The sequence below is a fragment of the Mauremys mutica genome, chromosome 11, assembly GCF_020497125.1.
Source record: "Mauremys mutica isolate MM-2020 ecotype Southern chromosome 11, ASM2049712v1, whole genome shotgun sequence".
Lineage (NCBI taxonomy): Eukaryota > Metazoa > Chordata > Testudines > Geoemydidae > Mauremys > Mauremys mutica.
The window spans coordinates 24,746,952-24,772,571 of NC_059082.1; the positions used below are offsets into that span (position 1 = coordinate 24,746,952).

The 25,620-nt window shown below is 38.8% G+C and overlaps 1 protein-coding gene across 5 annotated transcripts in view; it reads right to left on the reverse strand.

The window, feature by feature from the left end:
• The window catches only part of CCPG1 (cell cycle progression 1), a 59,049-nt gene that overhangs the window by 4,517 nt on the left and 28,912 nt on the right, over window positions 1-25,620 (reverse strand). For 4 of the 5 annotated variants that reach the window (XM_044979519.1, XM_044979516.1, XM_044979521.1 and 1 more), the window contains exons 3-8: window positions 19,696-19,813; window positions 15,701-15,780; window positions 15,295-15,502; window positions 8,486-8,740; window positions 4,465-4,592; window positions 99-1,510 (exon numbers count right to left, since the gene is read on the reverse strand). In XM_044979519.1, the coding sequence (XP_044835454.1) occupies window positions 99-1,510; window positions 4,465-4,592; window positions 8,486-8,740; window positions 15,295-15,502; window positions 15,701-15,780; window positions 19,696-19,813 (2,201 nt within the window). The remainder of the gene's footprint in view (window positions 1-98; window positions 1,511-4,464; window positions 4,593-8,485; window positions 8,741-15,294; window positions 15,503-15,700; window positions 15,781-19,695; window positions 19,814-25,620) is intronic. The other variant, XM_044979518.1, reaches the window with a different exon arrangement.

Here is a 25,620-nt window from a genome sequence, read left to right on the forward strand (position 1 = left end):
TTAGGGTTAAAAGGTCACCTGTTGTAACAATGACACTAATTCCTTTGGTGTCCTTAAAAACTATATTTTAATTCAGGAAATATTACATAAAAACCAACCTGGGTCCATACTGAGGTGAATTATCATAATGAAAGTAGTATCTGTAGATGTATTTATCCAAATCCTCAAACATTCCTTCATGGTCACTTTGGTACTCCTTCATGTCCTCAAGATAATCCTTAACATCACTAACGAAGTCCGTGAACAGCATCTGGTCATGTATAAAGATCCCATTATGGAAAAACTTATTGATGAAATTCTCTAGTTCTCTCCAGTGATGGAAACGGTCTACTTCTTGCTGCAAATATTTTTGCATTAACTGATTAAATTCTTCAGCCCTAATAGGGTCCAGTACTTTGTTAAACAGGCTAATAAATTCCTGATGAGCGCATTCAAAAATACCAGAACAGCCCTTTAGGACAGAGTGACGTTTTCTGTTACATTCTGGGTTATTGATGCATTTCTGTGAATTAGTATCTTTTTCAAATGTAAAGTGAGTTGATCTTTCTTTTCTTCCCTCTCTGAATTCTTTTTTCATACTAGGCCCTCTATGGTGTGTATGCTTAGAAGGATTCTCATGAGTATTATATTCCCGATAAACTGTTTTACCTTTTTTGTTTGCCTCATATCTTTTAGCACCAGACTTCTTCTTTTCATCAAAGATGTTTTTAGTTGTGTCTTTGAAGTGTCTGAATGTGGACTTCACAGAATCAGAGAATTTTTTCAGGTTTTCTTTCACTGCTTCTTTAGCCTGTTTAATCTTTTCTTTATGGTGTCTTACAAACTCCTTTGTGGAATTCTTCATGGCATCAAAAGTTTCTTTAACTGAGCCAAAAAATGATTCTTTGGACTTCTTTTTGGTCTTACTTGTTCCTTTACCATCTTTCTCTTGTCCTTTTTCATTAGCTTCCTGTTTTTCGGTTTGGTCCTTCACTTCAACATACAGTTTTTCCCACAAATCAGAGCGTTGTTGTTCAAAGTTTAGCTTCTTTTCCAGCTCTGTTAGTCTTCCCCGCAAAGTTTCTATTTCTTCGTTCTTCCTCAATGTATTGTCAGTGTCTGTGTTGTCGGATGTCTGATGAGAACTTAACTGCTCCAGTTCTTCTCTTAGAGCTTCAGTTATATGACGTTCTTTGTCTAGTTCTCTCCTCAACATTTGTGCTTCTGCAAAAAGTGTCTCCTTTTGCTTAAGAAAGTTGTGTATTTTTTGCTTTTCCTCTTCCAAATGTACCTTAAGCTTTTTATTTTCCATGACAACTGACTCTGTACTAGTACCTTTATCATCTACGTTTCTAATTTGTTCTCTCAGTTTCCTTAACTCTTCCTGCAGCAAGTCCAAAGCTTTTTCTTCCCTCTCCAGAGATTCCCTTAAGTGCTGGTTTTCTGCCGTAAGACTTTTTTTCTGAGATTCAAATGATTTCTTTTCTACCTCAGTAGAGATCAGACATGTTGCAAGGTCTTGTTTTAGTGACTAAAACAAATAAAAAGGAACAAGCAAATTTATTAATCTTAGAATTCATACAATTTAAGTTTGAAAAAGGTAAAAGATTAAAAATTCATAGCATCATCCAACTAGTCACAAAGCATGAGTGTGATTCTAGAACATACAGTACACTGAATAACAGTCCTAAACCACTTGCTATACTGGAATGACTATTGGTCAATCAAGTCTGGTATCCTGATTCTAGGAATGGTCTAAGATTTTGTCACGGTTATTTTTAGTAAAAAGTCACAGACAGGCCATGGGCAATAAACTAAAATTCACAGAAGCCCATGACCTGGCCCTGACTTTTTACTAAAAATAATTGACAAAATGGGGAGGGAGGGCGATCTTGTCCCCACTGCTGCTGCAGCTCTGGGGTCTCTGCTGCCACCCATGGCTGCTGGGAGCTGCAGGGTCCTTGGCTGACAGCTCCAGGCCCATTACTGAAGCGGAAAATGTCAGGGAGGTCTCGAACTTCCATGACCTCCATGACATAATCTTAGCTTTAAGTGTTTGATGCTTCAGAGGAAGGTGAAAACATCCACAATCTGTTTCAGGAAACCCAGACACCTATATATAACTATGTAATGCTCCATCTGGTATTGTGGTGCAAATTCTTCCTAACAACTGCAAGAATAAGCTCATATACTAAAGCATAATATTTTATTGGCTTTATCTTTGGATGCGTAGTTAAGTTAAACATTATTTAAAAGATGTTTCATTTTGGCAATACTACAGGGGCCTCGTTTTCAGAAAGTACAGAGTTCTAGACATTAAAAATGGAGGTTACTTGTCTTATAGTACCTGGAGTGTTTCAAGATGTGTGATCCCCATGGGTGATTCATACAGTAGAACCTCAGAGTTATGAACACCTCAGGAATGGAGGTTGTTTGTAACTGAAATGTTCGTAACTTTGAACAAAATGTTATGGTGGTTCTTTCAAAAGTTTACAACTGAACGTTGACTTAATACAGCTTTGAAACTTTGCTATGCAGAAGAAAAATACTGCTTTCCCTTCATTTTTTAGTAGTCTATGTATTGTATTGTATGGTATTTGCTTTTTATTTTTTTGGTATCTACTGCTGCCTGATTGTGTATTTCCAGTTCCAAATGTGGTTGACTGATCAATTCGTAACTCTGAGGTTCTACTGTATGTTCTCCGTGTGCCTGAAACCAGAAGATTTTTCAGTTGCAGCGTTTGGCTGCACCCACGCCCTATGCCACTGAGAACATAAGGGGCAGCTTGGGTGACTCCCAAGCAGTACTCACTGTGGAGGGGAAGCTGCAAGGAAGAATGCTACACCACAGATTCTAGGATTGGTGAACCAAAGGAGGTGTAATGCCTAGTAAAGATGTGAATGCAGTCCCAAATCGCCACTCAACAGATTTCTGAGAGGGGAACTCCCTGCAGGGAAGCCACTGAGGCTGCTTGTGCTCTGGCTGAGTGGATCCTGACACTGAGCAGAAGGGCCTCCATAAGCTCACAGCAGATGAGACTAAACCCCAAAATCCATTTCAAGAGTCTTTGCAAGGAAATCGTTTCTCCTTTCATTCTTTCAGAGATGGATATAAATAGCCTCAGGGGCTTTCTAAAAGGCCTTGTCCTTTGTAAACAGAAAGTTAACGCTCTCCAGCCATCCAAAGAGTGTACCCTCTGATGCTTCCGAGGGGGCTCACAGGGCCTTTGATGATAGAAGGACTGAGAGGCAGGATAGCGTTTGCAAAGGAGCAGCTTGGAATTTTTCCTCTGGGTTGCTGGGGTATATATCACAAAGGAGCAGAGAGTTGGGAATCCAGGCCTCCACTCTTAAGCAATTCTGATGAAATACTGTCAAGTCTCAGACACATGGAGTACATATGCACCCATAGTGAATACCCATAAGGACCATCACTCAAAGAATAACCAATATCTTGAAGTCAACTTCAACCAATAGGCAGACATTACAGATCATAGAGGTTAATGTGCTTGCAAGAACAACCACTTAACAAGCAGATTGCTGGATTCTGCATCAGCTTCCATGTCTGGATGGATTTAAAATGTAATCCCATGCAAAACACACTACAGTACTCTGTCAGGGTGACAAAGGGATAAATAACTTCAAGGTCTACATCCAAAAAATTGTTCACAATTTTATGGCTGTGATATAATGAAAAAGAGTCAGCCTAGTTGTTGCTGCTATCTGCTCTTCTAATAGATGTGGGGAATCTAGCCAGATCCCCAGGATGTAAATGCAATTGGCAAATGGCTCAAAGGGGCCAATATTATTCCGACCACGTCTTCCGGTTACTTTCCTCATCCACCTGGTCAAGAGATACTAGAGTAGTGAATAAGAAAATCAAACCCTGCTCTCCCCTTATCCAAAACAGGGTGAGGAATTAAAAATGGCACTGTATGATGCCATGTTTATTGTGTCTCACTGATTCCATTTCAGGTTTGCTCCATTTACAAATAAAATGTAGGGCTGTTAACTTTACAAAAAAAACATAGCCCAACTGGGCTCTTAGAGCTCACCTTTCTTCTGTCCCATGCATCATTACCTGTAATCAATATACTGCTAACTGAATTCTTCGCTCTGTGACTCCTGTTACTTCAAAAAGCTATTTTACTCTGAAAATTTGATCAAATTACAAAGTTTTGGCAATAGATTAAAAAAAACCCTTTTTTCAGTTTACAATAATGTTATGTATGAATTTAAGAGAATTTCTGAAGAAAAATATTTATTATACCGGTATATGTGTACTGTTGAGATGTAAATTAAACGTCAAATAAAGGTCCAATAAAAAATACAGCTGAGTTATCTGTAGAAAAGAGTGGATTCCATTGTTCTTAGGGATAAAGCATTCTCTCAACATATAGAAATAACAGATTCAACATTAATGTAAGGTACACACATGAGGAGGTAATATTCCCCAATGAATTGTAATGAAAAGATCACACCTACCCCCACCTTATAGTCTGCTTTAACTCCTTGCTCTCGTTGGCACTGGTAAAGGTCATCTTTCATACCATTTAGTTCATCTTCATGTGTCTTTTCTACCAATTGTTGACGTTTCTGGATCTGAATTGTACCTACAAAGACAAAACTGTTAGGTCATTTCCATCTCTAACTACTGAGAGTCAAACTATCAGATGATGTCTTTAGTTTCCTGGCAAATGAAGGAACATTCTGATATTGTATTCTGTTCTGTCTAGTTTTATAATTGTATAGTCTTATAATTGTTATATACTGATTCTGTTGTTTGCAGCAACAATTTCAAACATATCAGTACAAGCAACTTTGCTATACTTATGTGTTTGGATAAAAGCAAACATTTTTTAATGCTAAACAGATGGAATGATGTTAACTAGAAAATATCTATATTTAAATATAATCAACCAGAAGCTATGCAAAAAATGTTATATGTACATTTTAGTAAAGTGAAAAACTGACACAATAAAAGAAATTAAACAAATCCACATTACAATGTTTTGAAATTATAGCTTCACATTGTCAAGCAATGCTATATTAATAATTACCTGGATATTTGCATGCTAAACATTCATGCAAAACAAAAACCCCAAAAAAGTAAACTAAACACCCCCTACACGCACAATTCTTAAACAGGTTATAAAGCAATCTGAATAGCTTCACATAGGACCCAATCTTGCAATCCTTACTTGCAAAACCAAAGGTGACAGAATTGAGCACATGCTAATTAATTATCCATCTTCTCATCATTCCAGTGTCTGTTATTTTTCCCCTATGTTTTTCCAATATATGCCTTCATTCTTACTAGCTACATATTCACTATTAAGTAATATAATATTTTCTTTAGTAATTAGCATTCTCCTGCACTCCCTTTTACCTGGAAGTCTCAATGCACATACAAAATATAGAATTTGTGTATGTTGGCTTTGATGCTAGCTTAGTTATTAAATAAAAAGTCCATAGGATAATATTAGGGTTTTTAAAAAAAATCTCTAATTTTAATTTCTTCTGCATTGGATCCACTGTTCTGGACTGAAGTAACAAAGTATGGGATATTTCTGTCCAATCCAGTGGAATGCATGTAGAGTTCCTTTTTTGAAACAAAGCTCCTCCTTTCATGTTTTACTAGTATTACAATTTAAAGAACTAAAGAACTATTGAGGTAACTGTGACATTTTAGCCTCATTTAACATTCTCCCATGTCCTGACTTAAAGACAAGAGAATCCCATCTTAAACCAAGCATATACAGAATATTCCTCCTCTCCCAATATGAATTTATGAGTGTTGTTGAGAACAATTGCTTACTTCTAGGAGAAACTACAATTGCAAGAAAACTAGTTTTGCCACTCTCGTTAGCTCCACTTCTCTAGAAATTATAATTCAGGTGGAGTAGATAGTAGTGACCACAAGCCACAAAGAACAAGTAATAAAACAGTGAACAAGCACAAAATCAGTCAACTTCAAACAGAGAAGTGACTATAAAAAGAACAGATACAGACTAACACGGCTGCTACTCTGAAAGAAGTGACTATGTGTCTAGAAACAAAAGTGACCCTCTCAAACTACAATTAACCTGACATTAAAAGGATGTTGTGAAGTGCTTCTCTCCAGTCCAAATGCTTAAGTCCTGGAAAATATAAAGAGAACATCACTTCCCAGAGAAAAGGAATCCCTTGTAAAAACCTTTTCAGAGTGAGCAAAACAGTAAACATTTCCCACTCTGTTGAGGCAGAAACACTGGAGAAGGAGTGGTTGAGTTAAACTATGTGAGCATGAGGAGCTTTCACTTTTAAAAAATAGCGTAATTTCTGCTGGATTAGAGAAAAATATGTCATCAATGACAACTTCTATCTAAAGCCATGGATTCAATGAGGAAAAAATAAATATTTGAAAATATGGTCTTTACTATATAAATAAAAATAATAATAATAGTCAGTGCTTTTTATCCATACATCTCAAAGTGCTTTATAAAGGTAGGCAAATATCATAATCCCCATTTTATGGCTGGAGAAACCGAAGAAGAGCGATACGAAGTGACTTGACCAAGCTTTGAAAGCAGAAGGCTGGCCCAGACTGGAAAGGAATTCGGGCTTCCACTGGACCACACTGCCTCAACCATACCAACAGACACTATACATTTGTTTTCCTGTTAAATAGCTGAAAAGGCCTGCAAGCTCTACACAGAAGTATTTTATATGACTGAGTTACTAGTCATATAATCCTGAACATAGTAGTAATTGTGAAGCCTTGATTACACAACCATATATATTTTTTAAATCAATCAATCTGATTTCAAGCACAGCATCCTCCACATGGCACTCACTATTTCTTACCTTCAGGTTTACCTGAGAACAAAAAAAAATATGTTCAAGGGTAAATTAATTTTGAAAGGTTTATACTAAATGTTAAAATTTATGTAGTTCTAATCAAAATCAAGTCCAATAAAAAAAAAAAATATACATTCCCATTTTGAAACCGAATTATTTTAGTGTGGCATCATATTTTCATAACAGACTATAAATATCATACAATGAATACAAAAGTCCTCATTACCCCATTATTTAATGGGGTAATTAATAGTACCCAAAAGCCATGCCCAGGATTGGGTCTCCATTGTGTTAGGCAGATATGGAAAGCCGTTGAGCTCTGCACTTAGCTATTTTGATAACATAGGTAGTTACCATCTATTCTGTTGTTCCTCTACTGCTCAGGTTTGAAATTGGACAGAAAAGAATCAACCTTAGACACTGTACTAAGAAGCCAGAGAGAAGCTGCTGCTGCACTGGATTCCTTCAATACACTGAGAAATTGCATTGAGAGTTATGGTACATTTTCAAGGGCTACTTAATATTTTGTCCTCCAAACAAAAGGTAAAAGGGGAGAGAGATTCTGAATTGTTCAATAAAAGTATACAGTATCTAGTTCTCTCATTCAGCAACTGACGAATTACTGGATGAAGGCCAGAAATGTCTTCCAGTATATTGCCAGCAACAATAAGGGTACCACAAGACTAACATAAGGAAGTAAAGGATTAAGAAGGTGAATAAATCCAAAGTATTACTACTAATAAACAGGGATCCTAGTTTTCCATGATAAAAACAAATTCTCTGCTACAAAAAAATATAAAAATCCACTTTTTTCCATGATTAAAATGAAATGCTGAACTTTAGTTTCCCTAGCCATAATATATATAGGTATCAGCTGAACAATGTTTTATTGATATATTTACAATTTTTAAGATGACAGCTGGAGCCCCACCACCACCTCCTGGGGCTGACAGACAGGGCCCTGTTCGTTCTTTTAATTATCCAAATTTCTGATTATCTGATCTGGCCCCAGTCCCAATTAGATCAGATAATTGGGGTTCCACGTTATGTGATTTTATTTTTTCACAAAATGTAAAAACTAAAGATTCTCTGTAAAAATGCAAATTCTGCGTTTTTCTGTGTCAAACGGATTTCTAGGATCCCTGCTAATAATTTTAGGGTGACCGGACAGCATGTGTGAAAAATCAGGACGGGGTGGGGGGTAACAGGAGCCTATATAAGAAAAAGACCCAAAAATCAGGACTGTCCCTATAAAATCGGCACATCTAGTCACCCTAAATAATTTAGTCAAGTAAATGTACACGGTGCTTTATGAACAGAGCAAGACATTTCCTTTCTGCAAGATCTAACAAGATAAAAGAAGAACAGCTACTGTAAGGATAAGGTAGAGACCTTCGAAGTTATATTAATATGATTTATATTTAACAGTGCCATAAGCTTGTATCATACGAGTTAATAAAGTATTGGACAAAACGTTTAGGAATCAAAGGTACTTGTTAGTACAATCTGTACTTCTGAAGGAATAATAGAAAAAACACTAAGGAGCCTATGACATGAATAAATATGTTGAATGAAAAATCTGAATCACAATATACTGGTAAGTCAAATGTACATTTTGTACACCAGCTGTCAATTATGTGATTCTACTCAAATTTCACTTACTTACCATAGAAGTGTCCAAATCCCATGCTGATTGCTATCACCAAAGCTAGTATAATGCATCTGTTCAGGCCACTACTGAATTGGCGTTTCTGTTGCTGTTCTTTGGGAGGTTCAGTTTCCTGTTCATTAGGTGCCCCGCCCTCAGGTTCAGAGTTCGAGACAAGCCTCTTCTTTGCACGCCGTCTCCTCAGTGTGGGACTGGATCGATTGCTTGTTTCGTCACTACTTGATTCATCATCACTAGGCTGAGGTGGAAAAACTGAAAAGTGAACACAACTCTATAACAAAAGAATTATGAAACATCTGCAGTTTTCTGGACTATATTGGAGTTAATTAAAAATTTATCTGCCATACCCACTAAAAGTATATTTTGGCACTTAGAGTTGGAAAACACAGTACATCATTTACTCCACAAACTGTCAGATAGAAAAAGCTCCTTTTTTATTTAGAATGCCATCTTTGATTAAAATCTCCAATTTATTGAAACAAGTAAAGAATCAAGACACCACCGTGGTAAAAACAAGCTATTTCATCTTACAGCCTGACAGTTCCCAAGCCTGAGAATTCCATTTATTAGAAAGTTTTACATTCCTAGGCCAATTGTACCTTTTAAAACAAAACAATGGAATATGATTATAAAAGTTAGAAAGTGAAAAATTTCATTTCCATTCCCATTGCACATTCTTGTGAACCGTGAAAAAATCTGAACTGTTAAATATATAACTCTCTCATATATAAAAACTGCTTCCTGCAAAAGAACAGAAGCTGCTAGTACAGAGGTCTACCAAAATATAACACATGCTAGTTGATACGGTTTTATTATAGTCTCTAAAGCAATGCACTCAACCCTCTACACCCAAAGACCACTTCATGGAAACACTTGCAGACACAGGAACTGAACATTTAGTATATAAAAATATATGCAGATTATAAAATACTTAATACAAATAGCTTTCTATTCCAGAAACTTTATTGAATTTTTTTCCACTTACTTTGAATAGCTATCATACCTCTCTACCACAATCTTTTCACACTTCCCCAAAAAGCCACTTTTCAACCACTACTGCATAGGAAAGGACAAGGCTCAGCAGTTGGGTCTGTGTAACCACAGATCAGAGGCAGCAGGTGAAAGAACCCCATAGTTCTAAGGGCATACAAGGCCTGGAGCCCCACAAAGATTGTTTTATCCAGCACCCTGGAACCAAAACACTTGCTGCCAATCACACGTTTTGCCACCAAGATTTGAGGAGACAGGATTCATAGTGAAAGAAATGTTATCAGAGGATAGCAACTGTTTAAGTCTTTTTGCACGTATACAGTACTAGATTTTATCATTTGTTTACTACGTATGTGTGACGATACCTCCCATAAGGGTCTATGGAAATATGCTTAGAATGTGTTTTATGCTACATATGCCATGTAACATATCTCTGTAAAGGTTATGATCTACTGATCATCCTATTTGCATGCAGGTATCATTTTTGTATTTGACGTTATGAAAGTTGGCCATGTACTGGCTTGATTTCTAAATAACCTTAGTAGAGCATTTGGTCAGTTCCTGGAGAAAGGAATGTTGAAATTAAGTACCTAATCAAGAAACACTTAAAGGACAATTTTCAGAGTAGCACCCGTGTTAGTCTGTATCCGCAAAAAGAACCAGGAGTACTTGTGGCACCTTAAAGACTAACAAATTTATTATAGCATGAGCTTTCGTGAGCTGCAGATGCATCCGAAGAAGTGAGCTGCAGCTCACGAAAGCTCATGCTATAATAAATTTGTTAGTCTTTAAGGTGCCACAAGTACTCCTGTTCTTTTTAAAGGACAATGGATCTTGGAATGCTCCAATCCACATAAGAAGTCTAGTTGAGGACTTTCAAGGTAGCATGTAAACAATGGATGCTACCTGTAAAAACTGTGAGTCATGCATGTACATGTGACTTGCCCAGGTGATTCCTAAACTCCATCTTGGAGCTGGACTTTGCACAGGAGTGAGGAGGGGGCCTCCACCCACAAGAGAAAATCTATTTAAACCCCTGGGAGACCCCTCCATTTTGTCCTCAGCTGGCTAAAGAGAGAGCCTCTCCACCCCCTAGGATACTTGGAAGAAACTGGAACAAAGGGCAGTGACTGCAAGGGGTGTGAGTGATTTCTGGACCCAGGCTAAAAGGAGATTAGTCTGTAAAAGGGAGCTTTCTGGAACTGGTGAGGATGTTATCTGTATTCAGTTTGATTAGACATAGATTTGCGCATTTTATTTTATTTTGCTTGGTGACTTACTTTGTTCTGTCTGTTACTACTTGGAACCACTTAAATCCTACTTTCTGTATTAATTAATAACTAAAAAGTGATTTTATTAAACTCAGAGTATGTATTAATACCTGGGGGAGCAAAGAGCTGTGCATATCTCTCTATCAGTGTTACAGAGGGCGAACAATTTATGAGTTTACCCTGCATAAGCTTTATTCAGGGTAAAACAGATTTATTTGGGTTTAGACCCCCTTTGGGAGTTGGGCATCTGCGTGTTAAAGACAGGAACACTTCTGTTAGCTGCTTTCAGATAAACCTGCAGGTTGGAGCAAGTAATTCAGACCCTGGGTCTGCATTGGAGCAGATGGGCGTGTCTGGCTCAGCAAGACAGGGTGCTGGGGTCCTGAGCTGGCAGGGAAGGCAGGAGAAGAAGTAGTCTTGGCACATCGGGTGGCAGCTCCCAAGCGGGGTTCTGCGATCTAACCCATCACAGTATGCATAAGCATAAACATTTACTGCCTCTTGCCAGAATACCACTGACAATAAGATGCAAGTATCTCTGTGGTTCTTCTCCTAGTTAAACAAACAGGTGTTGGCATTAAGGCCACAAATATAAAAGTCGAATTAAAATATCTTTGTGGGGCTAATATGAGTCAACATATAATTTCACAACTGTAACAACCACACAATTAAGCAAAAACATGCAAATCTCACTGAATAGACAAGCAATGACAGCAATAATCAGACCAAGCATTATAATTTAAGTTTCCTCACTGAAAATAAAATCCAGATCCTAATTTTTCAGATATAAAGAGCAGGGCCAATCAGGCCTACCCTGAGGCAGATTACAAAATAGTAATATCTGGAATACTAAGATATACTATTTTGGACTTCCGTGGAAAAGTAGCATGTTAGATTGTGAAAGAGAATTTTCCCCTCATTAGATAATACGTTCCAGTTTATATCCCTGACTGAACAATTTTTATATGCATGGGTAGGAAAACAGGAATTTAAATTCAGTTCAACCATGTAGGCAGCTTATCCTGAAGTGCAGACACTTTTAAATCAATTTAAATTTAACAAAGAAGGTCTTTTATAGAATGGATCATTTAAGTACACATGCACTTCAACAACTGAGGACAGGGAAAGCAAGCATTCAGAAATGGCTCAATCTGATGAGAAAAAGTATTTGAACTAGAATTCAGTGTGGAGCTCAGACACAAATGCACATGTTCTGTATGTACACACTTACAAAAGGAATATTTCACAAGATAATAAATGGCTAGAAAAATAATACTTAGTATTTTCAAGGTTGGTTCAGCTAGCAGAGGAAGCTTACACATGCGGAAAATAAACTGTTCAGAGGAATAATGTACTCTTAGGGTATATCTACACAGCAACTAGACACTCACAGCCGGCCCATGCCAGCCAACTTGGACTGGGATCAGGCTGCAGTGTACACTTCCTAGCTCCGGCTGGAGCCCAAGCTCTGGAACCCTCCCACCTCGCAGGGCCCTAGTGCTCAGATTCCAGCTTGAGCCAGAAAGTCTACATAGCACTGAAACAGCCCCACAGCCTGATCCCTGCAAGCCCAAATCAGCTGGCACAGGCCAGCCTCAGGTGTCTGGTTTTTTTGTGCGAAAAAAAGAGCATCAGAAAGAAAGGAGAAACAGCTATAACACTTGAAGATATTTAAAAGCACCAACAAAAGCACTTAATGGCAAATTTTCAATAGCACTACCCTCAGATAAGAATGACACCTTCCTACAATAGCTATGAGGATTCAGTATAGTGCCATACTGCAAAATACCCACAGAAAGATAGTGGATAAAGTATGATCCTTAGAGGAAATCCTAAATATCATTTTCTGGTTATGATCATAAAGGCCAGATCTATATTAGAAACTTTTGACAGCACAGTAATGTCAATACTAGGCTGATTTTTTGGTGACATTTCTGTACTGGCTAAAGCCCTAGTGTTTTTTACTAGCATACAAATGCTTTTGTGGCTATGCCTTATTTCATACAGGGAACCAGTATAAGCTATACTGACAAAAGTCCTTTTTTTGCCAGCATAAGCCGTGTCTACATTAGGAGGGTTTGCTGATATACCTATACTGGCAAGCATCTTCTAATATATACTTGGCCCAAGACCCTGCCTTGGGGAAGCCAGTTGTCCTAACTGCTCACAGCATAAAACTCAACCAGAGTTTAGACAAGCAAATGAAGAGTTCACACTTGGATGCCATGTATTACCATTAACGTAAAGAAAAAAGGTAGAATTTCTTCATGCCAACTGCTAAAATTACAAATGGCTTTCCAAACAATGCAAACATGCTCAACACACTTTACAACAGTGCACAATCATTTTAATGCACTGTTTGAAATCATTTAAATTAAACATGGAAGAACGTCTCTCTATGGCTATAGATACATTTGGACTCCAACAGCAGCCATCCAACTAACCGGTTAAGCAAATATATTAAAATATTGCTTTTATTGATGCTCATTCCAAATTAAGGTACAGTCTATTTTTTGAAAAGCAAATCAGACAAATAGAGCCTAAAAGCTTAGCCAAAATCTGTAATATAGACAGGTTTTGAGCACCTGTTTGGAACATTACCACTATAACAGCAAGTCAGGTAGGCATTAATACTTTAAAAGCACTCCATGCTAGGCACAAGCAGTCAACTTTATACAAGCTGATCAAATGTAGTCACACCACCTTGGAAAGGAAGGCTGCCAGACACATGCTCTTTCAGGTCATCACCCCATCCCCTTACACATTCTGGAATCTTCCTCAGCTTCTCCCACCAACCTTCTTTTATATATCAAAACAGAAGAAAGATTTTAGAATTTATCATAAAAGGAAAAATCAAGATAACAGAAAATAAAATCAGATAATGAGGAAGATTTTAAAAAGTTGATGACACCTTTATTAACAGTCACAAATGGGTCAGATTTTGACACTGGGCTGTTTGTCAATCTTTTGATGCATATGGACATTTATAAGCACAAAGATATGGCATATATGTACCTACTCAATACACATTCTCTGCTCCCAAGTTAAAGCAGTGATTTTGAAAGTCATTCCTTCTCGTATGTTACATTCCAAATTACAGCTTAATACTAAGAAGGGGATACAGCTTGGAATAGGGTTGCCAGGTGTCTGGTTTTTGACTGGAACACCCAGTCAAAAAGGGACCCTGGTGGCTCCGGTCAGCACTGCTGACCAAACCACTAAAAGTCAGATCGGTGGGGCTAAGGAAGGCTCCCTGCCTGCCCTGGCTCCACGTGGCTCCCAGAAGCAACCAGCATGTCCGGCTCCTAGGCACAGGGGCGGTACAAGGGCTCTGCACACTGCCCCCACCTCAAGCGCCGGCTCTGCAACTCCCATTGGCTGGGAACCCACATGCCCAGACAGAGCCTGCACACACACCCCAATCCCCTGCCCCAGCCTCATGAAAGTGAGTGAGGGTGGGGGAGAGCAAGTGACTGAGGAAGGGGGGATGGAGTGAGCAGGGGCACGGCCTCGGAGAAGGGGTGGGGCAGAGCAAGGGTTTTTCGGTTTTGTGCCATTAGAAAGTTGGCAACCCTAACCTGAGTCATAGAATATTAGGGTTGGAAGGGACCTCAGGAGGTCATTTAGTCCAACCCCCTGCTCAAAGCAGGACCAATCCCCAGATTTTTACCCCAGTTCCCTAAATGGTCCCCTCAAGGACTGAACTCACAACCTTGGGTTTAGCAGGCCAATGAGTATCAAACCACTGAGCTATCCTTCCCCCTCACTTGGAAGCAGTATAAATGTGTGTTATGACAGGGAATGAGTAAGAGAAGAGGCAGTAAGAGAACGCAACACAAGTAAGCAGGATAATGGAGCAAGAAGGAAGCACATGAAACTAGAGAAAAAGGTAGTCAGGGAGAAGACAAATGTAAAAAAACCCCAAACTTCGCTGTAGTTTCATACCCTTCTTCCTACATATCATGCTGTGTGACATTTGTACAAATTAATAAGAGCTTCAACTCCTCTACAAGATATTATACATAGTGCAGTATAAGGGGAAGAGAGTCCATTTGTGGCATGACATTGTTATTCGTCTTTTATGCCCCAAACATCAACATATGATACTTAATTGGTTACTGAGATATAATTCCATCTATCTCAGCTCTTTGGCAAATCAACACATTTCCAAAAGGAAATATAAAAGATTTCTAAGTAAGAAATCTGAAGCATGAAAGGTAAAAAAAAATCATATAAATCCTCTAAAACATGTCAGTAATATATTTTGTATTTTAGCCAGCATGCATTTCACAGTCCTATAAATGCTTCTAATTTAGCAGTACTTTTGAAAAGTACCATAAAGCTTATGCTAGCGCAAAGTATGAGATCAAGAGTATGAAATCTGCAGACATTTGGGATATGTTTTCATACAGACTGAGACGTTTCCCAAAGAGAACTATACAAGCAGGAAATAAGGCTCTCCTAATTTAGTCACTAAAGGAGATCCCAAGCCCGCCCTTTTTTTGTACCATTTGTACATAGTTCCTCTGCAGTTAATACTCTTACCAGTTTCTGGTTGACAGAATGTGTACTGGCTGCTGGAGGAAGAACCCATGTTAAAATCATCTGAACCTTGAGCTTCCTCATCAACAATTGCAGTTTCTTCCTGCGTTCCAATTTCTTCTACTTTAGGTGTTTCAAGGGTAACAATGTCAGAATCATCACTAATAGCCCCAATACAGGAACCGTGATCAGGCAATCTTTCTTTCTTTACCTAAAAAAATCAGTAATATAAAAAGAGGTTATTCAAACAGACATACAGGAAGTAGAGCATTTTAAAAACAGAAAGTAGTTAATGCTTTAGGAGCAAAAGAGGAATAATAACATCTTTATTTTTGTGTCTTAAAAATACTGCTTGGCATTGTAAGGTGGGGTTCATTTAAGTCTTTGAGCTATACAATATATAATATACCTCAGAAACTGCCTGGGTTTCCTCCAAGGCAGCATGAGAAGTTTCTACCATTGATGCCACATCATCTTTGCTGCATTCAGCTGTAGTACAAAGAAATCTTCAATTAATGTGGGATTAAAAACATGGACTCCACTTTTCTTCAGTAATATCAAACAATTTCAAAAGCTAAATCATTCCTGAATAAACATTCTTCAAATGTATTAAACTTCATTTTTAACATCCCTCTAAGAAACATCAGAATCCAAATACTTTATCACTAGGATACGATAATGTGAGGATGCTTTTATTTAGACACTCATTGCATTGATCATACTAGAAGCAACCTACACCATAACCATACACTTGATTAGACTCAACAGTATGTCCTCAGTTATCCAGACATCATGACGGAACATAGATAAATCTGGATAATCCAAGGACTTTTCAAAATATTGAGAGACCTGACCCCGCTTTGGATAATGGATTCCTGGACATTAAATCAAAATTTTATTATATTTTACCATCTGGGGTTTTGCATTAACTGTGTGAATCATCTCACTGTTAAAACTCATTTAATAAAACTTACCAAGAATGGTCTTAGCTTCATAATACAAATTGGAAAAAATATTTATCCTATTCAACCTATTTATAAAAAGATTAAATAGGGCAAATTAGTTTTTTCCGATTTATATTATGAAGCTAACTTCAAAAAATGTGCATGCCCAAATTCATGCACTCAATCTAGGTGTGCAAATACATGCATATAAGCTGAGGTTTGCACATGCTTTGTATATATGGAAACCAGGACTTACATATGAATTGGGATAGGGTATTTAAAATTGGGCATTCCAAAATGCGCATGCACATTTTGGAAGATGTGCCCCATTACCTTGTAGATAGCTTCCACTGAGAGGCAGAGAGGTCCAGTTGACAAAGCACTGACCTGGGACTCAGCAGGTCTGTGTTCTATTCCCAGTTCTGCCACTGGTCTGCTGCATGACCTTGAGTAAGTCACTTCACCTTTCTGTGCCTCTATTTCCCTTCCCATCATATGTCTGACAAGGCATCATCTATTTATATGGTAACCTTCTTGGGACAGGGACTGTATTCTATCACAATTGGACCCAATCTTGTTTGGGCCATCTAGGCACTACAATAACAACAATTATTAAATATCACCCAAAGAGATTTCTACTGATAGTTTAACTGGTCTTAATTTCTGGATGACAGACCATGTATTGGCTGCTAGAGGAAGATCTCATGGTAAAGGCCTCAGAATGCTACGCTTCCTCATTAGCATATATTTGAGCATGCACAAAGTCCAACTTTGCAAATTCTGTGTTTTAAGATTTGGTTGGCACTTCAAACTCCACTCCTTGCCACAGAGACAGTGGATTCCCTAACTGAAGTCCCTGCACAGCCCTACTCCTCCCATGCTACTCACATAGTTCCCATAAACCTCATTCAATCCCTATAGCTCCACTCCATGCTTATAGGCCCTCACATGGGCGCACACACCCTATCAGCTCCCTTGCAGCAGTGCCATTAGGTGTCTTTGAAGCACTGATGCCTCAGTGCAGAAATACTGTGCTCTCTTAGTGTACCAGGTAGCAGAGCCACAGAGGGTGGGAAACAAAACGGGACATGGATAAGCAAAGAGGGAGAGCTCCAATTTGACAAACTCCCTATTGTTTGTCAGAACACAACTTCTCTCCTGTCCTTTTTGAGATCCTCAGGAGAGGAAAATATGGGGGGCTATGCACAGGGCATAGAGGGGAAATGGGGTTGTGTTGGAAAGCTTCAAAGGAGAAGGTGGCCATTATATATCTGAGCTGAATCATAACCTTCAAGGGCGCTCCCATGCTGTTGCTGCCATGGGTAGCATCCCCTCAATACCCCACTCTCTTCTGATGCCCCTCATAGCTCCCAGCACCCCTTGCCATATCACTGCTGTCCAGCCTAGCTCCTCAAGCTCAGGGCTTGGGGAGGTGTACACAAGGGTTGATCTGTGGATTCAGGGAGACAGGCTCAACTGCAGAGAAATAGCAGCTAATGGAATTTAACAGCTCCACTCTTTGTCTTTGCAGAGCTCAATTAAGTTATGATAATAACTATACATTTTAGAGTATGATTTGAAAACTCTCTTATCCCCAAGATGGTAGACTGTGTAGGACAGAGAAATTTGAAGTTTCAAGGGATTGTGGTGGTTTGAATATAAAACAAAGAGTCAGTCCGAAAAAATGTGAGACTCAGGAAAAAAAGTTTCAAAAAGGTCTCATTTCCAACTGTTAGCTCTGGCAAACTTAATAAGTCTTCGATAAAAAATATTATCGAAAACTCAATTGCTCTAGGAAGAGAGAAAGTGTTAAATGTTGATACAAAATTCAATAATTAAAGTATAAAATGGAAGGATTTTCATTCGGCTTTAAACACAAATCTCAATGCAATTTTAACACAGAGCCACCTCCATACTACCAATTAGTTGAAGTTTATTTAACAACTAGTGATGACCCACAGTGACTGCTCAGATTTATAGTAAGTATAAGGGCAACTGTTTGTGTTGTGATGGCAGATTTTGTCTTGATTTGTGTTAACTTTGTGTGGCTAATGAAGGTGTTTATTGCATTGAGGGACTAAATGTGTTTGGGATTATTGTGTGTGCTGGTTGTGTTTTACTGGAATATTTGTGTATGCCGATTGTATTACTGTGCAGGTGATTGTGTTGCGTCTGGGGGTTTTGTAGGGGTTACTGTGTGTGATAACTGTGTTGTAATGTGCGTGGTTGTATTGAGTTGCATCGGGGGGATGCTGGGAGATCTGTGTTGAACTGTGCGGGTGGCAAATAAGGGAAGTATGCTACAGTGAGGGGTAGTTTGTGTTTCGTATTATTGTGCGTGCTGACTGTGGATGTGTTGATTTGTGTCTGGAGGGTTGTATTGGGGGATTTTGTGTTTTGTGCAAGTGAAGAATAAGCAGTGGTTGTGTGGATTTGTGCATGTGGGAGGTTGTGCTTGGGGACTGTGTTTTGCATGGGCTGCGCTTGGAGATTTGTGCTGACTTGTGTAGATGGTCAATGAGGAGTATGTGCTGCAGTTAGGGTCTCTGTGCATTTGCGATTATTGTGTGTGACGGTTGTGTTGTTGCGTGGGTGGTTATGTTGATTTTTTTTCCAGGGTGTACAGCTACAGAAGACACTGAACAGATTTAATTTATAAAGTCAAATTGGCTCAGAACTTAAAAATTGGATGGTACTAGTCCACAAAAATCCAGTGATGATTCAGCCTGGGAATATTCTGAACAAAAAGAAAAAACGAGGAGTCCCTGTGGCATCTTAGAAACTAACATTTATTTGGGCATAAGCTTTCGTGGAATATAACCCACTTCATCAGATACATGGAGTGGAAAATACAGTAAGCAGGTATAAATATACAGCACACGAAAAGATTGGAATTGCTTTACCAAGTGGGGGGTCGGTGCTAACAAGGCCAATTCAATTAGGGTGGATGTGGCCCATTCCCAACAGTTGACAACAAGGGGTAGCTCTCAACTATCCCTGTAGTGCTCCCAACACTTCACACTGACTCCACAGATATTTTAGGCTTCAAAGTGACATTACTGAATTCTTATTATAGATATAATTCACATTTGCTTCTAAATTATCCTGATTTTGAATATGACATAATTAAGGAATTTTAATTAAATCATGATTTATGTATCAATAATTATATAGCTATCTTTCAACTATACAAATAGGTACTCTTCGTTAACATGCCTGAAGTAATGCTTCAGAAATATGCGCCATACTAATTATTTCATTCCCATATACACTTTAAGAAGGAATATATTTGTAATTCTAATTACTGAAAGTTGTCCACAAGATGGATAAAGAAGTAATGTGACACAGGCCTATACACTGTCTTTATTAAGGTTTACATATAGAATATCTTGGACAAAACTAATCGCTACAACAGAAGTCTTGCATATTTTGTAGAATAGCTCTGCTTTTAATATCTTACCTCTCAAATCAAATGGTTGCTCTTCTTCCTCCACCAAAGTAGCATATTCTTCTGATGCAGGCTCAAGATTACTATTTGTTCCTCCATTTTCAGAGGTCACGGTCTCTATATCAGACCCCTGAAGAATAGAAAGCTTTACATTATATTTACTGAAATAACAGCCTTTTTATTCCAAAGTACTTGAAAAGGGTTACAGAGAAAAATAACAAACAATAATGAACAAAAATAACAGACCAAATTGAAAACTGGTAATCTCTAAAACTAAACAAAGTAGGGCAGTCAAGCGATTACAAAAATTACTCGCGATTAATTGCGTAATTAAAAAAATTAATTGCAATTAATTGCACTGCTAAACAATAATAAAATACCATTTATTTAAATATTTGTGGGTGTTCTCTACATTTTCAAATATATTGATTTCAATTACAACACAGAATACAAAGTGTACAGTGCTCACTTTATATTTATTTTTGATTACAAGTATTTCCACTGTAAAAAAAAAACAAAAAAAATAGTATTTTTCAATTCATCTAATACAAGTACTGCAATGCAATCTCTTTATCATGAAAGTTGAACTTACAAATGTAGAATTATGTACAAAAATAACTGCATTCAAAAAAAATGTAAAATTTTAGAGCCTGCAAGTCCACTCAGTCCTACTTCTTGTTCAGCCAATCGCTCAGACAAACAAGTTTGTTTACATTTGCAGGAGATAATGCTGCCCGCTTCTTGTTTACAATGTCACCTGAAAGTGAGAACAGGCGTTCGCATGGCACTGTTATAGCCAGCGTCGCAGGATATTTATGTGGCAGATACACTAAAAAGACTCATATGTCCCTTCATGCTTCAACCACCATTCCAAGGGACATGTGTCCAGGCTGATGACGGGTTCTGCTCGATAACAATCCAAAGCAGTGCAGACCAACACATATTCATTTTCATTATCTGAGTCAGATGCCACCAGAAGAAGGGTGATTTTCTTTTTTGATGGTTAGGTTCTGTAGTTTCCACATCGGAGCATTGCAATTTTAAGACTTCTGAAAGCATGTTCCACATCTCGTCCCTCTCAGATTTTGGAAGGCACTTCAGATTATTAAATGCTGGGTCAAGTTAGAAATCTCACATTGGTACCTTCTTTGCGTTTTGTCAGATCTGCAGTGAAAGTGTTCTTAAAATGAACAACATGTGCGGGGTCATCATCCGAGACTGCTATAACATGAAATATATGGCAGAATGCAGGTAAAACAGAGCAGGGGACATACAATTCTCCCCCAAGGAGTTCAGTCACAAATTTAATTAACACATTTTTTTAACGGGTGTTATCAGCATGGATGCATGTCCTCTGGAATGGTGGCCGAAGCATGAAGCGGCATACAAATCTGGCACATAAATACCATGCTATGCTGGCTACAAAAGTGCCATGCAAATACCTGCTCTCACTTTCTGGTGACATTGTAAATAAGAAGAGGGCAGCATTATCTCCTGCAAATGTAAACAAACTTGTTTGTCTTAGAGATTGGCTGAACAAGAAGTAGGACTGAGTGGACTTGCAGGCTCTGAAGTTTTACATTGGTTTGTTTTTGAGTGCAGTTATGTAACAACAACAAAATCTACATTTTTAAATTGCACTTTCATGACAAAGATTACACTGCAGTACTCGTATGAGGTGAATTGAAAAATACTATTTTTTGTTGATCATTTTTATAGTGCAAATATCTAATCAAAAATAATATACACTTTGATTTCAATTACAACACAGATTACAATATATATGAAAAGACAGAAAAACATCAAAAATATTTAATAAATTTCAATTGGTATTCTATTGTTAAATAGTGCAATTAAAACTGCGATTAACCACGATTCAATTTTTTTAATCGTGATTCTTTTTTTTTTAGTTAATCGCGTGAGTTAACTGTGATTAATCGACAGCCCTAAAACAAAGTGTTACGGTACAGAAGGTGGAAGAAAAAGAAATGTAAAAACATTAGATATGGTACTAATTACAGAAAGGAAAAGATGTTAAAGGATGAGATTTAAAATGATTATGAATGAGAAAAGCAAAGGAAAAGAAATGTAGAAAGTGAAACCATGATACTTATAAAAGCAGCAAAGAGTCCTGTGGCACCTTATAGACTAACAGACGTATTGGAGCATGAGTTTTCGTGGGTGAATACCCACTTCATCGGATGATACTTATAAACATCAATAAATTCACAATCAGGCTTGTCACCTAGCTGTTCAAACTCGGTAGCTGTACTCTTTAGTTGTTTGCAGTCAGTTAAAGTATCCAAATGTTTTATTTTGCTAAAAAAGGTAGAATTTAGAGAGATTAAATATATGGTCTTTATTAATGTAGTTATCTTATTCTGGATCCCTTTTTCTCCCAACAAAATGAGGCTGAGGGGTGGGGTATGCTTAAACTTCAAAAGTCTGACATTAAGTCAAGCTAAACATAGTAACACACAGACAAAGGAATATAATGAAAGCAACTTAATTTTCAAAAACCAGAAGACACTAATAATTCAACAGGGTTTCAAAAGTATAACCTATTAGTACTGTATCATACAAGCTCTGATATGTTTCACAGTGAACATTTCCAGGTGTACATCGAATGTTTAAAATAATATTTTTACCCTAAAAGAATGATCAGTTTCTTATCTGAAAATATTCCCTGTGAGATTCATCAATGCAAACTAATGGATATCTTCATGCCACCCCTGTCAATCAGACACAGCCAATCAGGTTGAAAATTGTCCCTTGCACCCACATACTTTTATTCTTCTCCATCAGAGAACATACTTACTTGTAAAAGGAAAATAGAGAAATAGAGAAAGCAGCATCCAAGCAATGGGTATGCATAACCCAGGATAAACAGAAGATGACCAAATTCTTTCATGTGGATAGATGGATGGATGGATGAATGGATGGATGCATGGATGGACAGACAGTTATTACTGCCACCTATAGTTAAAGATGTCCCCCATTCCTATTATAAGATCCTATTTTACAGCTGTTTATAGAAACCACTGACAAATTTTAACCATTTGGGCTTTTTCTCCATGTTGAGCATCTGCCTCAGGATGTGTTTTGTTTTTTTCCTTTTTTCGGGGAAGAGGCTTTATGTTCCCCCCACCACCACCACCACCCCCTTTTTTTTTTTAATTTCAGTAAAAATGGTTCAGCCATTCCTAAGAACAAATGTAAATTATTTTCTCTCACATTCAAAAATTCTTGCAACTGTTTCACTGAGAAACTCTTGCATCTCCATGCTTTGGAGCAGGGATTTGAAATTTGGCAGGGAGTCACTGTGGTGTAGGGATGTATCTTTTGCTGTTTTTGTGAAAATCCATCAAAATTTGGCCAAATTATAAGCCTCTAAAAATTCACAGATTGCACATGCTCAGTAGAGACTTGTTAGTTTGGCAGCTAAATTATCCCAAGAAGATTCTGTCTCCAGTGGCCATGCTCCAACCCTGGCTGCAGGAGGGGAGCAGGACTTTTCCTGCAATTGCTCCCCACTGCTACAGAATCAGGCCCCGCGCCTAAGAGGGCCCCGTGCCCTAAAGAAGAGCGCCTAACTTAGGCACCTTTTTAATTTTTACTCACCCAGCAGCACTCCGGGTCTTTGGTGGCATTTCAGCGGCGGGTCCTTCACTAGTTCCAGTGTCGCCGAAGACTCGGAGTGAGTGAAGGACCCGCTGCCGAAGTGCTGCCGAAGACCCGGAGCACCGCCGGGTGAGTCATCCCTACCAGGGCCCCGTCAAAACTATCTGAATCGGGCCCCGCACTTGCTAAATCCAGCCCTGGCTACAGAGCCAGTTACAGAAACGGAAAATGGGGAGGTTATCTTTCCTGCACTCTCAGTGCTCCAGCTGCTCGTGCCCAGACAGCAAGCAAGAAGAAACTGGTGCACCTGAGTACAGAAATATGGGGCGGGAGGAGGAACATGTCTTGAGTCTTGTGGAAAAAATATTATATGAATACGTAGTTAAAGACTGCATCATAATCTATATGCACAAGGGACTAAATTAAGAATGTACAGGCAACCATAATACTAGCATGTCCTAACTTTTGAGTGCACCACTTGCAACTTTAACACTGTTTTAACATAGGAAATTAAATTTTAAAAACCCCTATGTTTTTTAAAACACAAATTGAAAAAAAGTCCATCACGTGGAACCATACTGACCTCTATGTGGTCCACCAGCAGGGTTGAGATCTTTAAATCCACAGCATCGCCTTCTATCACTTGAATTAATAGAACAGGTAGCAATAGAAGGCTGCAGACTATGTGGACTTGCCACTAGAGGAGGATGGAGACACGCTGCCATTGTGTTTCCTTTGCTGTCAGCAAATAGCTATGAATGTTGAGACTCAGGACCTGGATTAGATTCCAGGTTCTTTAGATGAGTGTTTTCCAGTGTGTTACAGACCTTTCTGCCCTTATCCCCAGCTCTTCCTCCTTTCCTCTAGTTCCTGCCCATCCTGCCTGTGTTCTGTCCCCAGCCATAGCTCCTGCCCTACCCCCCCCCCACACACTGCTCCTTCCCCTTTGCCCTATCATTGTTACTACCACCATCTTCTGCTCCCCCTGCTCTTGCCCTTGTCCCCTTGCATCTACTCCTTTTCTTCCTTCCCCCTTTTACATTCAAATCAGGCTGCTTCCTCCTTGTCTTCCATGCTGCCTGAGCCCCACCAGAAGCAACACTGAAAGCACAGGAGAGAGACTTCTCCTGCTCTCTGTTTCAGTGTCTGGAGCCCCTGGCAGCTCGGAGGAGAAAGGGAAAATCCAGCCCAGCCCAAAGGATGGCCCAAACACAATCCAACTGGTATGTAGGAGCTATAAGGGGATGAAGCTTGATGCTCACTGAAATCTTCAGAGAATTTAGCGGCCACCTTCTTACAATTCTCTACTGTACTTGTGCAAACTGATTTTTTCCCTTGGCAAATTTGAGTGACTTTTCACACAGACACCAAGGTCAGGGCCGGATTAAATCTCCTGGCCCAGGGCTATTAGATTTTGTGGGACCCCTGTATACAAGTCTTTTTCCTAATTTAAAACAAAATGATCACAATTATGGCATCGAGGCTATTAATGCTATACTAAACTTGCCTTTTAATGAACATAAAGCCGTTCTGTGGATACATTTCAGTTTTAAAACATGTAAAATATAATTCAGTTAATTCAAAATAGCCTACTTCTTACCTTGGAACAGTTGTAATATTAATTTCTTTGTGGGAGGGAGTTTGGGTGCAGGAGGGGGATCCAGGCTGGGGCAGAGTGTTGGGGTGCAGGAGAAGGAGAGGGGTGCAGGCTCTGGGAGGAAATTTGGGTGCAGGAGGGGATTCTGACCTGGGGCAGGGAGTTGGGGTGCAGGAGGGGGTGCGAGGTGCAGGCTCAGGCTGGGAGGTGCTGTGTCACCAGACTTTTAGCAGCCAGGAGATCGTGATCAATTGGCAGAGGCTCCAGGATTGTCCAGTCAATCGTGATCGACGGGTTGGTGACCACTGAATTGTATATCATTATGGATTTATTTTTGCAGAGCCCCCCTTAGCCCGAGGCCCTGAGCTGCAGCCCCTAAAGCCCCTGCGTTAATCCGTCCCTGACCAAGGTGACGTAACATGTGTAACACACAAGAGGTCAACAATACTGGACTGCAAAATAGCTTTTAAAACCTGTCTAAATTGGATTTCTCTCTTTAATCCAGGAAAACACAGATGCCTTGGCTGCAAGTATCTGACCACTTTACAGCTAAATGGAGACTGAAGATGTACAAAGCTAGGCAACTGCCTGGGACAGAACTCTCAATATGGTTGGCAGTCTTGCTTGATTAATCAAACTGTCTGGATAGTGAATCTTCATAATGTAACATTCCTCAAAAAACAAACAAAAAAAATACTGAGGAAATTCATGTAAGACTG